This window comes from Jaculus jaculus, chromosome 8, assembly GCF_020740685.1.
Source record: "Jaculus jaculus isolate mJacJac1 chromosome 8, mJacJac1.mat.Y.cur, whole genome shotgun sequence".
Taxonomy (NCBI): Eukaryota; Metazoa; Chordata; class Mammalia; order Rodentia; family Dipodidae; genus Jaculus; species Jaculus jaculus.
This window is the reverse complement of record NC_059109.1, coordinates 1,274,272-1,287,298: the sequence shown is the minus strand read 5'-3', so window position 1 is coordinate 1,287,298 and position 13,027 is coordinate 1,274,272. Positions and strand designations below refer to the sequence as shown.

At 47.7% G+C, this 13,027-nt stretch overlaps 1 protein-coding gene across 1 annotated transcript; it reads right to left on the bottom strand.

Annotated features, from left to right (window-relative positions):
* Window positions 1-1,851: 1,851 nt before the first annotated feature.
* On the bottom strand, window positions 1,852-11,237 carry Trim31 (tripartite motif containing 31). Its single transcript, XM_012952059.2, has 8 exons — window positions 11,221-11,237; window positions 10,605-11,049; window positions 8,830-8,925; window positions 7,846-8,076; window positions 6,955-6,977; window positions 6,091-6,206; window positions 3,470-3,583; window positions 1,852-2,378 (listed from the first exon to the last, which is right to left on the bottom strand). Exons 2-8 carry the CDS (start codon window positions 11,004-11,006, stop codon window positions 1,852-1,854), a joined length of 1,509 nt encoding a protein of 502 aa, XP_012807513.2. The 5' UTR covers window positions 11,007-11,049; window positions 11,221-11,237.
* Window positions 11,238-13,027: the final 1,790 nt, after the last annotated feature.

The window sequence follows — 13,027 nt, the reverse complement described above, 5'->3', positions numbered from 1 at the left end:
ATGCCAAGGACTCAAGCCACTGCAAATGAATTCCAAATGCATGTGCCACTTTGTGTGGCTTACGTGGGTACTGGGGAATCAAACTTGGGTCCTTAGGCTTGGTAGGCAAGTGCCTTGACTGCTAAGCCATCTATCCAGCCCTTGAGCAACTTTTTGTGTCTGTCTTTATGTGGTTGTGGGCGGCTTGGGAATTGAACCTAGGCTAGTCAGGCTTTGTAAGCAAGAGCCTTTAATAGCTGAGCTATCTCCTTAACGTCCAAATCATTGTGTTTTAGAGTCGCTTTTGTTGTTGTTTTGAGATGGGGATCTCACTGTGCTGTTCAGGCTGGTCTTGGACTTGTGAACTAAAGTGATCTTCTTGTCTTAGGTTCTTTGATTAACTAGTAGTACAGGCCCATACCACAGGCCTGGCTAAAGTCACTTAAAATAATTTGTCTCTGGTGTGTAAGCTATCAACTACACTAAGATGGATTCACTTTGTCTCATTTATCTGCCCATAAGACATTTTCCCCATGATGGGGATTATACCTAGGACCTTGCACATGCTAAGTATGCTCTCTACCACTGAGATATACCTCCAGTCCCTTATTTTTCTCATTGAATTTTATAATGATGTATAATATTTACATGATATCAAAATCAAATGTACAAAAGATATATCCAGAAAAGATTAAAATCCATCCCTTCCACATAATTTTACCTCCCCAATAAGTAACTTTTTATTAGGTGTGGTTTATCATTCTATTTAAAAAGAGAAATCGCTGGGCGTGGTGGTGCACGCCTTTAATCCCAGCACTCAGGAGGCAGAGGTAGGAGGATCACTGAGTTTGAGGCCAGCCTGAGACTCCATAGTGAATTCCAGGTCATCCTGAGCCAGAGTGAGACCCTACCTTGGAAAAAAAAAAAAAAAAAGAAAGAAAGAGAGGGAGAGAGAGAAATATAAGAGCTGGGAAGATGCCATGCAAGCATGAGTACCCATATTTAGAACCACAGCATGAACATTTAAAAAAAAAAAAATCGTTTGTAATCCAAGTCAAAGAATGTGGAAAGTAAGGACTAATAACCAAAAGTTGTCCTCTGATACTCACATGCATGCCTGCATTCATATACACGGACACACAAACATCATCCACACAGAAAGGAGAAGCATAAGGTCTGGGAAAGGATGTGGCTCAGTGGGTGAAGTGCCTGCCTAGCGTTCACAAAGTCCTGGGTTTCATCCCAGCACTGCATCAAGTAAGCATGGTAGTACACGTCTGTAATCCCAGCACTCACGGAAAGTAGAGACAGAAGGCTGACCCATGTTCATAGTGAGTCTGAGGGCAGCCTAAGCTACATAAGAACCTTATGGGGGGGGATTATAGATAATATCGTGTACTGTGTGAAGTTCCCCGCCTGACTTTCTCCCCTTAACCTTGGAGATTGCCCTATAGTAATATATAGACATTCTTCATTTTTGCGAAAGGCCATTGGCACAGGCCTGGATGGCTGCACGCAGCCTCATGATTTTCAAATCTCAGGAAAGGGTGAGGTCTAGATGGGCCATGCCAGCGTTTACAGTCATAGAAGCTGCAGTAAGTAAGGTGGAGAAGAAAGGGACATAGGACATCTGTGCAGTCTCCTGCATCTCTCAACAGGACTCAGTGATGATTATCAGAGTTGTTCGCAATCTCGGCCTATTACAAAGTGTGCAGTGAATAACTTTGTGTCTATCCAGCCTTTCTTCTCCACTTAGGCATATGAAGGGAAGAGGAAACGCCAGGCCTGCATCAGCTAACCCTTCAGCTGCAGTATGTCCTAATGGAGAGGGGTCAGTGGGGAAGGCACGGCCGCAGAAGCAAGGGGATACCTCTAGGGGCTGAGAGTGATTCGGGTGCCAGGAGCTAGAAGGCCAAAAAAGGGGAAGACCTGCCCCGGGAAAGAGGCGTGGAAGGTGTAGATGCGACAGTGTGTAGCGGCATCGTAGAAGGCGACCTCCTCACAGTCATGATCCACGCGGACGCTCACTTTCCTCGGACTGACCGGGAGAGCCTCTGCCTCGCAGCCCTCGGTGAGCGCCTGGCACCCGGCCCGGGAGAGGCGGAGCACCCAGAAGCCCGCCCCGGGCTCCAGCCCCAGAAGGCCGCGGCGGGGCGCGAACTCGGAGGCCACGCCCACGACGCAGGCCGCGTCCGCGGGGCCCCGGAGCTCCGCCTCCCAGGCCCGCGCGCCCGCGCCGAGCCCCGGGCGGCCCAGCAGGCAGGGCTCCGGGTAGAAGCGCTCCGGGTCGGCGGGCCCTGCAGAATCACCCCGAGGGCCGAGGTCCAGCGTCACTGTCTTTAGATCCCGAGAAAGCACAAGGTCTGGGTGGGCCGAGGCCGCGTCCAGAGTCACGGGAGCTGTGGGAAGACGGAAGCGAGCAAGAGGGACAGCCTCGGGTCAAGTCGTCAGTCTCCAGCTTCTTAGCTTCCTGTGATGCAGCTGGAGGGAGACTTTCTCTTCCAAGTATTAGTCGGAGTCCCCAGGGAAGCCCCAACCCCTGCCTTAAAATTTTGTTTGCTTTGGTTTTGGTTTTCTGAGTCTGGGTCTCATGTAGCCAAGTTGTCCTCGAACCAGCTATGTAGCTGAAGATGACCCTGAACTCCTAATCCTCCCGTCCCCACTGCCCCAGGGCCGGGATGACAGGTGTGCAACGCTACGCCGGGCTTGTCTGCCTCGTAATGTTAATCTCTAATTTCGTCACGTACCATTGCGTTCAGTGCAGAGGGGAGCTCTCTACCTATGGTGGTGGTGGTATCTCTTCAAAATGAGGCCCTATCCATCGGCCCCTGCTTCCCATGCTCCCCGGTTCGCCTGTCACCCACACAAGGGTTGCAGCTACTGTGAGAGGTGAAGTGGACTTCTAACACAAGACGATGGGAAATGCTGGAATACGTGAGGAGTATTCAGCACCTCCCGCCCAGCCCTTCTACTAGAATTCAGACATTGAGTGACAGTAATCAAGACTTGGGGGTGTCTGTTAATGGTATTCCTGTCTGCTGAAAGTTTAGAAGCGGGTCTCATTCTCCTGATTCATTACCTCACTTCAATCTTTGCTGCTGTACTAATTCTCCCTTAGCAGATGTGGGAGTTTGGGAAAGAATGTGGAGATAGGGGAGAGTGAGCGTTCAGGTTCTTGAGAAGTGTTACAGTTGTACCCCTGACACGTCTTACCGGCTCCCAGGCCTGGCTGGATTATATATAGCCTTGGTAAGTAAAAAGGTTAGTGAGGATGGAAACCCGAAGGGAGACGATAGTAGTGACTTCTCTTTTCCATTAGGGGGCACCAACAGTCTAGGCAATAAGGAAAAACCTGTAATTCCAGCCTGTACTACCTAAAACCTCGTCTCAAAACAACAAACAAAAATCCTTCCTGCTCCAGGTCATCACGCCCCCAGGTCGGTGGCCAGCAGCGCAAGCCTATCCCACCCCCTCACTCAGGGCTGCTCACCCAGCGATCCCAAGAGGTGGTCAGTGCCCAGGCTCTCCGCAGGCTCCAGGCTGTCATCTCCAGGTGCCTCCCAGTCAGAGTCGCTGCTTTGCTCCAGGAGCAGTGCTGAAGGCCCTGCAAAGAAGGCTCCAAAGTGAAGGTAGAATGGCAGGCATTTGGCCACCCCTGTTTAGTTGACCCGTTGCCATTTTTGGAGGCAGAAACGGAGAAAAAGAGGTCAGGGAGAGCTGGACCAGCGCAGGTCGGTTCTGCTGAGGTCAGGAGGCAGCAGGAGTGACAAAGGCCAAGTAGAAAGGGTGTACCTGCATGACCCGGGGTCAGCCTGTCAGGGACCTGGCACTTCCTGGGGGAGGTGTAGTTAAGGAAGCGGATAGATGAGATTCCTGACCAGCCCCCAACTCCTGCCTACCCATCTTTGGTTTCAGAAGTCTCCAAGATTTCACAGCCCCTGCTCCCCGGCCTTCCTGCAGTCTCTTCACTCTTCTTTCTGCTCTTTCTTTTTTGTTTGTTTGTTTGTTTTTGGTGGTGTGGTGGTTGTTTTTTTTTGGGGGGGGCGTTTTGTGTTTTTGAGGTAGGGTCTCAGTCTAGCTCAGGCTGACCTGGAATTCACTGTATTCTCAGGGTGGCCTCAAACTCATGGCAATCCTCCTACCTCTGCCTCCTGAGTCCTGAGATTAAAGGTGTGTGCCACCACGCCCGGCTCTTTCCCAGTTTTGTCCATCTCAGGTGGGAGCTGAGAGCAATCATTCATTCTACCTAATCCTGAGCGGGTGATGTGTATATTAGGAAACTCTTTTTGCTGTCATGTCTACCTTTCCCCTGATGAGTAGGTGTGCTGGATGGATAGAGCATTTTGACATGTAGACCTGGAGGCCACACTAGACTCCTACCTGAGGTGGGTGACTCTGGATCATTTTTCTCTAACAGATACCCTAGGAATTGGAAAGAGAAAACAAATTTTGGTCTTGGAAACCAGAAGCTACCAATAAAAAGAAGCAGGTGGCCACCATAGATAATATCAGTTAGTGGTATCAAGTAGAGACCTTTACCCAGCCACTGGGAAGTAGAGGAACCTTTCGGACTTCTGCCTGACAGAGGTGGGGGAGTTCCCTACTTGTCCGCAGTGCTGGAACCCAGGACATTAAGCCCCCACAGTGTGCAAGTCATAAACCCAGCAAACAGTCCTCCTCAACCTCCATTGTGCAGAAACTCTGGCTGGCGGGAGGTAAACTGAATCCTGTCCTTCAGCTCTAGAATGCACGAGGTGGTTTCAGGATTTTGGGTAAATGAGTTTATTTTTGTTTGGTTTTCTGGTCTTTTCTGAGACAAATGGTTTTACTCGGCAGCCCTGACTGGCCTAGAGCTTTCTGTGTAGACCAGGTAGACCTCAAGCTTGTGGCAATCCTCTTGCCTCTGCCTGCCGAGTGCTAGGAGTACAGGGCTGTACCACCATGCTCTTGGCCAGGTAAGTGGCTGCTCTCTCTTTCACCTAATTATTACGTGACCTGGGAGATGTCCCTCTCCTGCCTGGAGGTTCAGGGGCCTCACCATAAGCTGCTGGTAGTAACCTGTACCTTGGAGCACAGTTGTGGAGTTTTGAAGTATTGACTATGCAGTGCTCAGTACCCGGGTCTCTAAGAAATGGAACTTCCAGTGTTTCCAGGTGGCAGAACTATAGTTGCCCTGGAAGGAGAGGAGACATTCTAAAGAGAGACTCTTGTATCCCTACCTTTGGCTATCAGATTATAAAAACAATGGACCTCAATGAATTAAAATTTCCTGGGGCTGGAGAGATGGCTTAGCGGTCAAGGCGTTTGCCTGCAAAGCCAAAGGATCCCAGTTTGACTCTAGGACTCACATAAGCCAGATGCACAAGGGGGCACACGCGTCTGGAGTTCATTTGCAGTGGCTGGTGGCCCTGGTGCGCCCATTCTCTCCCTCCCTCTCTCTCTCTCTCTGCCTCTTTCTCTCTCTCAAATAAATAAATAAGCAAAATATATTTTTAAAAAATTTCCCTAGGAATTTCATGTTGACAGAAGGGAAAGGCTAAAGCGCTAGAGCCAGCCAGAGGAAGAACTTCCTCACAGGAAGAAACTTCACACAGTTCTGACAATTTATTAGACCATCTTGCAGGACAGACCAGAGCTGAGCTGAGACCACAGTGGGTTTAGTTATGCATACCTCTCACCTTCTACTTAAACCCCAATTTCGTGTCAGAGCTCCAAAGATGGAACTCTTTGTTCTTTTTCCATTTGTGTCCACTTCAAAGAAGCCTCTTCCTGATTTTTAGCATCATTTCTTTAACTGGCAAGTAGACATAGGTGTTCTAGCCTAGCTTGTTGTGGCTGCCAGAGCTCAGATTTTTACTCTAAACTCCCGTTACAACTTGGGGTGTAAGTCCAATCCCCTTTGTGACTCCTGTCACGAGGAGCCGTGCAGGCAAACAAGAAACATGCGATGAAGACATCATGAACAATTGCCCTAACGATAAGGTTTTGTGCTCAGTAGAGAGCCTGGCATTTGAAGGGCCCACACTGGCATCTGTGAGTTCCAGGTAGTCCTGTGGGGTGACAGAATCCCCAGAGGCAGGTGAGTACAGGAATTGATCGCTCTTTCCTCACCTTTGAAATTCTTCAGGATCTTGATGATGGAGTCATGTTTTGTTTGTGTTTCACTGATATTTTTAACCAGGTCTGAAGGAACTAGGATTGGGTTGAGAAACTGAAATTCTTCGCTCCTGTGAAGACATGGCTGAACTGGGTGGTGAGTTCAGGGGACAGTTACAGAGAAGAAGGCCCTGTGATGTGGGCATGAGGAATGGAAGCCTGGGACGGGGAGAGGGTAGGACCAGTGAGCTGTATGCCAGGAAATCATGATTAGGGATATGGTGCTGGGGTGAGGTGAAGCATGAGGAGATATGAAAATGAATGTGAGAGTTGGAAAGATGGCTCAGTGGTTAAAGGCACTTGCCTGCAAAGCCTGAAGGCCTGGGTTTGATTGCCCAGTACTCATGTAAAGTCAGATGCATAAAATGGCACATGTTTCTGGAGTTTATTTGCAGTGGCAAGTGATCCTGGCATAACCATTCTCTCTCTCTTCCTCCCTTTCTCTCCTTGCAAATAAATAAAAGTATTTAAAAAAGAAAGAAAGCAAATGAATATGGGAGATGTAGGCAGAGAGGAGTGAAGGGAAATGGGGCAAGAAGATGGGGCAGGAGACTCAGGACCCACCCAAATGAGCAAGAGGGCAACAAGGGGTACCAGGAAAGAGGAGACTACTGAAGAGCCAGGCAGCTGGAGAAATGAGCCTGTCTCTTTACCACAGCCCACATGCTTCTCTGCACAGCTTAGCTTTCCCTGCCTGTAACCTGAATAAGTTACAGCCAACAGCATAGTGTGGGGAGAATGTAGAGAATGTTTGCATATGTGTCAAATGTTGTATGCATGATTCAGTCAACACCATGGACTTGGGAAGGCCAATCATACCAGCTCAAGATCTCTTGGATGTCCTGGAAGAGAAAGAGAGTACAGCCTCAGAGGTTGCATGAGTCAGAGGCACCAAGGAGGAGGTTCCAGTGTTGCTGGAGGTGGAGTCACAGCACCTCTAATACTCATTCTCATTCTTTATCTCCCATCCACTCTGCAGAGCTGCTCTAAGAAGCCCTGCTGTATTAGCAGACAAGACAGCGTTAAACAATAAGAGGAACTAAATGAGGAGAAGAAAGAAAAGTGACATTTTGAAGCTGACGATTGGAACAGGGAGCTCTGCTGGCAGGGTCAAAAGAAAGGGTGGAGCAGCTTTGTGTGGTCTCTCTCTCTTGTTCATTCACTTTTTAATTTTTTTTTTTTTGAAGTAGGGTTTCACTCTAGCCTAGGCTGACATGGAATTCACTATGTATTCCCAGGCTGACCTCAAACTCAGGGCAATCCTCCTATCTCTGCCTTCCAAGTGCTGTGATTAAAGGTGTGTGCCACCACAACCAACTTTCTCCTCCTCCTCTTCTTATTTGGTCTTTTTGAAGTGAGACCTCACTGTAGTCCAGACTGACCTGGAATTCACTATGTAGCCCAGGCTTGCCTTAAACTCTAGCTCACTCAAATAACGCTCCAGTTTCCTTTGTGCTAGGATTACAGGTATGAGCCATATATACAGTTTTATTTGAGACAAAGTCTTCCCTTCAGACCAGGCTGGCCTTGAACTCGCAGCAATCTTCCTGCTCCAGGGTCTTGAATGCTGGCATTACAGGTGTGGACCACTATGAGGGACTTTTTGTTGGATAGCACGAACCACTCAATCTCAGACATTCTGCCTGGTCAACCATATCCTGGCCAGAAGGGGGTAGGGCCAGCTGCAGTTCTGCCCCCCAAACAACTCACCTCCAGCAGCTGCAGGGGAGGCATTTGCAGCCTGGCCTTCAGGATATCAATGAGTGTCCTGAGAGAGCCCAGCTGCTCCTCAGTGACAGTGATGTACTGCTTCATCCTCTCAGCTACTTCCTGCTCCAGCTGCTTCAGTCTAGACAGAAAAGATTTCTCCTCCTTGTCTAAGATTTGCCGCAGGCTCTTGAATTCCTCAAGGGCCTTTTCTTTCTCTAGAAGTACCCAGGCCTGGGAGCAAGGGGAGGGATGCAGATATGAGTAGGTCTCCTTCCAACGTCTTTCAAGCCCAGCATTCACTTTTAAGTATATTTAAGTTTATATTGAGCACTAATGCAGAGCAGTCACTAGGGTAGAACTTTTTGGAAAGGAGAGGGGAGAACCTGCTTCAAACCACTTCCTGTTTTCAGTTTTAGAGCTAGGACTTTATTTTTTTCAAATATTTTATCTTATTTTTATTTGAAGGAGAGAGAAATGGGCATGCCAGGTCTCTAGCCACTGTAAACTCCAGACTCATGTGCCACCCTGTACATCTGGCTTACATGGGTACTGTGGAATCAAACCTGGGTCCTTAGGCAAGCTCCATAAGTGCTAAGCCATCTCTCTAGCTCAAGGACCAAATTTCTAAAACTCACATTTCAGCCAGCTGTAGTGGCACACACCTATAATCTCAGCACTTGGGAGACAGAGGCAGGAGGATCAGAGGCAGCTACATAGTGAATTTAAGCCAGCCTATCTCAAAAACAACAAAATCCTCACATTTGCAGACTTTTCAGTTTTAAATGTTTTCACAGACCTGTCTCCTGTCTGCTAGCATGGTGCCTATGCAGGTCAGGTACAGTGCAATAGATCAGGGCTCCCCCACAGCACTACCCTGCACCTCCATGTCACTGGTATGTTGTCCCATCTAGGTGTAATAGGCATTTTGGGAGCTTTAGCAGAAATGGTTTTGCATCTGAGGAGACCAGATGGAATGTTTCTTACCATGGAGTCATCGATCATCTGTTCACCTAGCACCTTCTCTTGTATTATTTCCTCCTCCTTCTGCTCCAAAACACCAACCTGTGATTCAATCTGCACCTGTGAGAGAGAGTGCTTTGGGTAGGCTCCCATTCTCTGGAGTCTTCAAGCTCTCCAGGGGTCTTGGTGTCATTAACTTTCCTTTTCTTCTTTTTTGTTTTTGTTTTTTCAAGGTAGGGTCTCACTCTAGCCCAGGCTGACCTGGAATTTACTACGAAGTCTCAGGTTGGCCTTGAACTCAAGGCAATTCTCCTACCTCTACCTCCCGAGTGCTGGGATTAAAGGCATGCGCCACCACACCCGGTTTATTAACTTTTCTTTTTACAGCGTTCTTTCTCCGCTGGGGAGAGAGACTGATGGGAAGGGAGACACCTGAAGCTTTAGTGACCTAATAAGAAGTTATTAATGCCTAGTTATGGTCATCCAGACAATGCTTTCTGAACAGACTTGATCTCTTCTGTCTGCCAACATATGTGTGTGTGTGTGTGTGTGTGTGTACACATGTGTGCATGTACACACTGCACTTGGAGGATGGAGGTCAATGTTGATGCTCTCTATGCTCTCAAGTTTTTTTTTTTTTCCACTTTTTTTGTTTGTTTGTTTTTCAAGGTATGGTTTCACTCTAGCTCAGGCTGACCTGGAATTCACAATGTAGTCTCAGGGTGGCCTTGAACTCATGGTGATCCTCCTACCTCTGACTCCTGAGTGCTGGGATTAAAGGTGTGTGCCACCACACCCAGCCACCTTATTTTTTGAGAGGTACCTCACTGATTCCACTAGATTAGCCAGCCAGCAAGCTGACCACTTCCCCCATCCTCCTGTCTATACCTCCCAAGTGGTGGGATTACAGACATGTGCCCAGTTTTTTACATAGGTGTTGGGAATCAGATCTCAGGTCCTCAATCATTTTACCCATTGAGCCACCTCCCCATACCCAACCAATGTCTTTAAGAGATAGGTTTTGAGCTGGGTGTGGTGGCTCACTCCTATAGTCCCTGTACTTGAAAGCTGATATAAAAGAATTGGGCTGGAGAGATGGCTTAGCTGTTAATGACACTTTCCTGCAAAGCCAAAGGACCTAGATTTGATTCTCTAGGACCTACGTAAGCCAGATGCACAAGGTGGCCTATGCATCTGGAGTTGGTCTGTAGCTGCTGGAGGCTCTGGTATGCCTATTCTTCCTTCTATATCTCTCTCTCAAATAAATAAAAATGAAATATTTTTCTAAAAAAATAATTGCTGTGAATTTGAGGTCACTAGGTTACAGAATGAGTTCCAGGTCAGCCTGGCCTATAGTGAGATAATAAGAGAAAGAGATAGAGGTTTTGTGTGCCCTCTGAGGGGCAAGGTGATGCCCATGCCTGGGAATACAACTCAATGTAGAGTGCTGGCTTGCCTACCATGTCTAGTGCCCCAGATTTCCACAGTAAAGTGGTAGTGCTGGTCGGGAGAGGTGAAATGATTCCTTAAAGGTCATAAACTTTGGCGTTTCAACTTAAGCTGAGACCTTCTGAGTCAAAACCCACTTTCTGACCTTTCTCCCCCCTATTTTGATTTCTAAGAGGTATGTCTCCAAAACTCAACTCTTTGAACCTACTCTGCCTGGCTATAAACTGCCCCTCAAATGCCAGGGGCAGGGCAATGGGTGCCAAGCAACTGCAGCAGATAACATTTCCCACATCCCACTTGAACTCTTCCTCTGTTAGGGAAGGGGCAGAGAAGGGTTCCCGATAACCTACCTGGTAGTCCTGGGCAGCCTCTTCTATCAAGCTGATCCTGTGGGACGTGTGGTTCTTGGCTTCCCGACACACGGTGCAGAGGAGCTCCCCTTCGTGCTCACAGAAGTAATGTAACTTTTCCCCATGCCTCTGACATCTCAGCTCTTTATCTTGTGGTTGGTGCTCAGTGGGACCCATAGCTTGGATTTTCTCCACCAGACGCATCACCAACCAGTTGGGCTTGAACATGCCCCTCCTCACAGTGTCCTTGCAGAGGGGACATTGGAACAAGCTGTTTGAAGTGTTTCCAGCTTCAGTGATGCATTGGGAGCAGAAAGTGTGTCCACAGTCAATGCTGACAGGCTCCTGAAGAGTGTCCATGCAGATGGGGCAGTTCACCTCCTCCCGTAGGTCACTGGCCATTATGGAGTGAAAAAAGCCTAGAAGTTTGTGGTATGTACTGGCCCTAGGAAGGAAGGCATCAGGTGAAGGAGGTCAAAGATTCTACCAATTAACAAGTCAGGGAAGGAAGAATAAAAGGGGGGTGGGTGGCTAATGAATGATAGAAAAAAGTAAAATATCAAATACAGGGAATATTATAAAGAGAGGAAAACAGACAGCCAGACTACTGTACTACCTCTTAAGAATAGATGGCTATCGTGAGTGCACGCTGCTTATAAAACAGGATAAAATGTCCTGAACCTTGGACTAATTAAGGTTACATTTATTTAAAAGGCAGGACCCAAGTGCCAAGGTCCACTCACAGACAAGTTTCCATAAGCTTCAGGTAGGAAATGGAGCAGCTGACTAGTGCCTCCAGAAAGGACATTGACCCTGCTGGGTCTTTCAGTTCCCCGTAGAACTAGAGCAATTCACCAGTCCTCTGCTGGGTTTTCCCTCCCTGTTTGTATTCTGTACTTTGGCATCTCTGTGCCCCTCCTTTGTTCTGTCTGGACTTCCTCCTCTGTCTTCATATTTCTCTGATCCCCCAGCTTGCTTCATCTTATGGATTCTTACTTTTTATTTATTTTATTTTTTTTACTATTTTTGGTTTTTCAAGGTAGGGTCTCATTCTAGCCCAGGCGGATTTGGAATTCACTATATAGTCTCAGGGTGGCCTCGAGCTCAAGGCGATCCTCCTACCACTGCCTCCGAGTGCTGGGATTAAAGGTGTGCGCCACCACGCTTGGCTTTCATCCTACAGTTTTCGTCTTGACCAGGAAAATAGTAGTCAGTGATAACCTATACTCCCTTCTGTAGCTCAACACATTCATATCTTAGCCCTTTCTCTTTCCCTCTTAAAATATTTTTTTTTATTTGCAAGCAGAAAGAGATAGAGAGAAGGGAGACAGACAGAGATAATAGGCATGTCAGGGACTCCAGCTGCTGCAAATGAACTCCAGATGCATGCACAGCTTTGTGTATCTGGCTTTGCATGGGTGCAGGGGCATTGAACCTGGGTTGTTCACCTTGGCGAGCAAGTGCCTTAACTGTTAAGCCATCTCTCCAGCCCTCCTCTTTCCCTGTTGCCCCACAGGGACAGAGTGCTCTTCCTCCCTTCACATTTCATTCTTCCCCTTACCTCCTTTCACGGTGGCAAAAGGTCCTGGCACACCCATATCTCCCTGCTTCTCTCAAATAAATAAATAAAATATTACCAAAAATAAAGTTAAGGGGCTGGAGAGATGGCTTAGCGGTTAAAGCGCTTACCTGCAAAGCTTAAGAACGCATGTTCGAATCTCCAGGTCCCACGTAGCCAAATGTACGGGTGATGCAGGTGCCCAATGTCACACACGTGCACAAGGTGGAACACGCGTCTGGAGTTTGTACGCAGCGGCTGAAAGGCCCTGGCACACTCATTCTCAATCTCTCTCTCTCAAAAATAAAGCAAATAAAATATTTTTAAAAAATAAATAAATAAATAAATAAATAAAGTTAGGGGCTGGAGAGATGGCTCAGTGGTTAAGCCCTTTGCCTGTAAAGCATAATGATCTGAGTTCTATTTACCAGTACCCATGTAAAGCCAGATACACTAAGTGGCACATGGATCCAGAGTTCTTTTGCAGTGGCAGGAAGTCCTGGTGTACTCATCTTCACCCTCTCTTTGTCTGCCACTCTCTCTCTCTCTCTTAAATAAATAAATAAAATTAAAAAAAATAAAGTTATGACACACATCATATGACAATATCACATTACACGCACACACATTTAAATTTTAAAGAATTATTAGGGCTGGAGAAATGGCTTAGCGGTTAGGCACTTGCCTGTGAAGCCTAAGGATCCCGGTTTGAGGCTCAATTCCCCAGGACCCACGTTAGCCAGATGCACAAGGGGGCACATGCATCTGGAGTTCGTTTGCAGTGGCTGGATGCCCTGGCACGCCCTTTCTCTCTCCCTCTCTCTCTCTCTCTCTCTCTCTCTCTCTCTCTCTCTCTGCCTCTTTC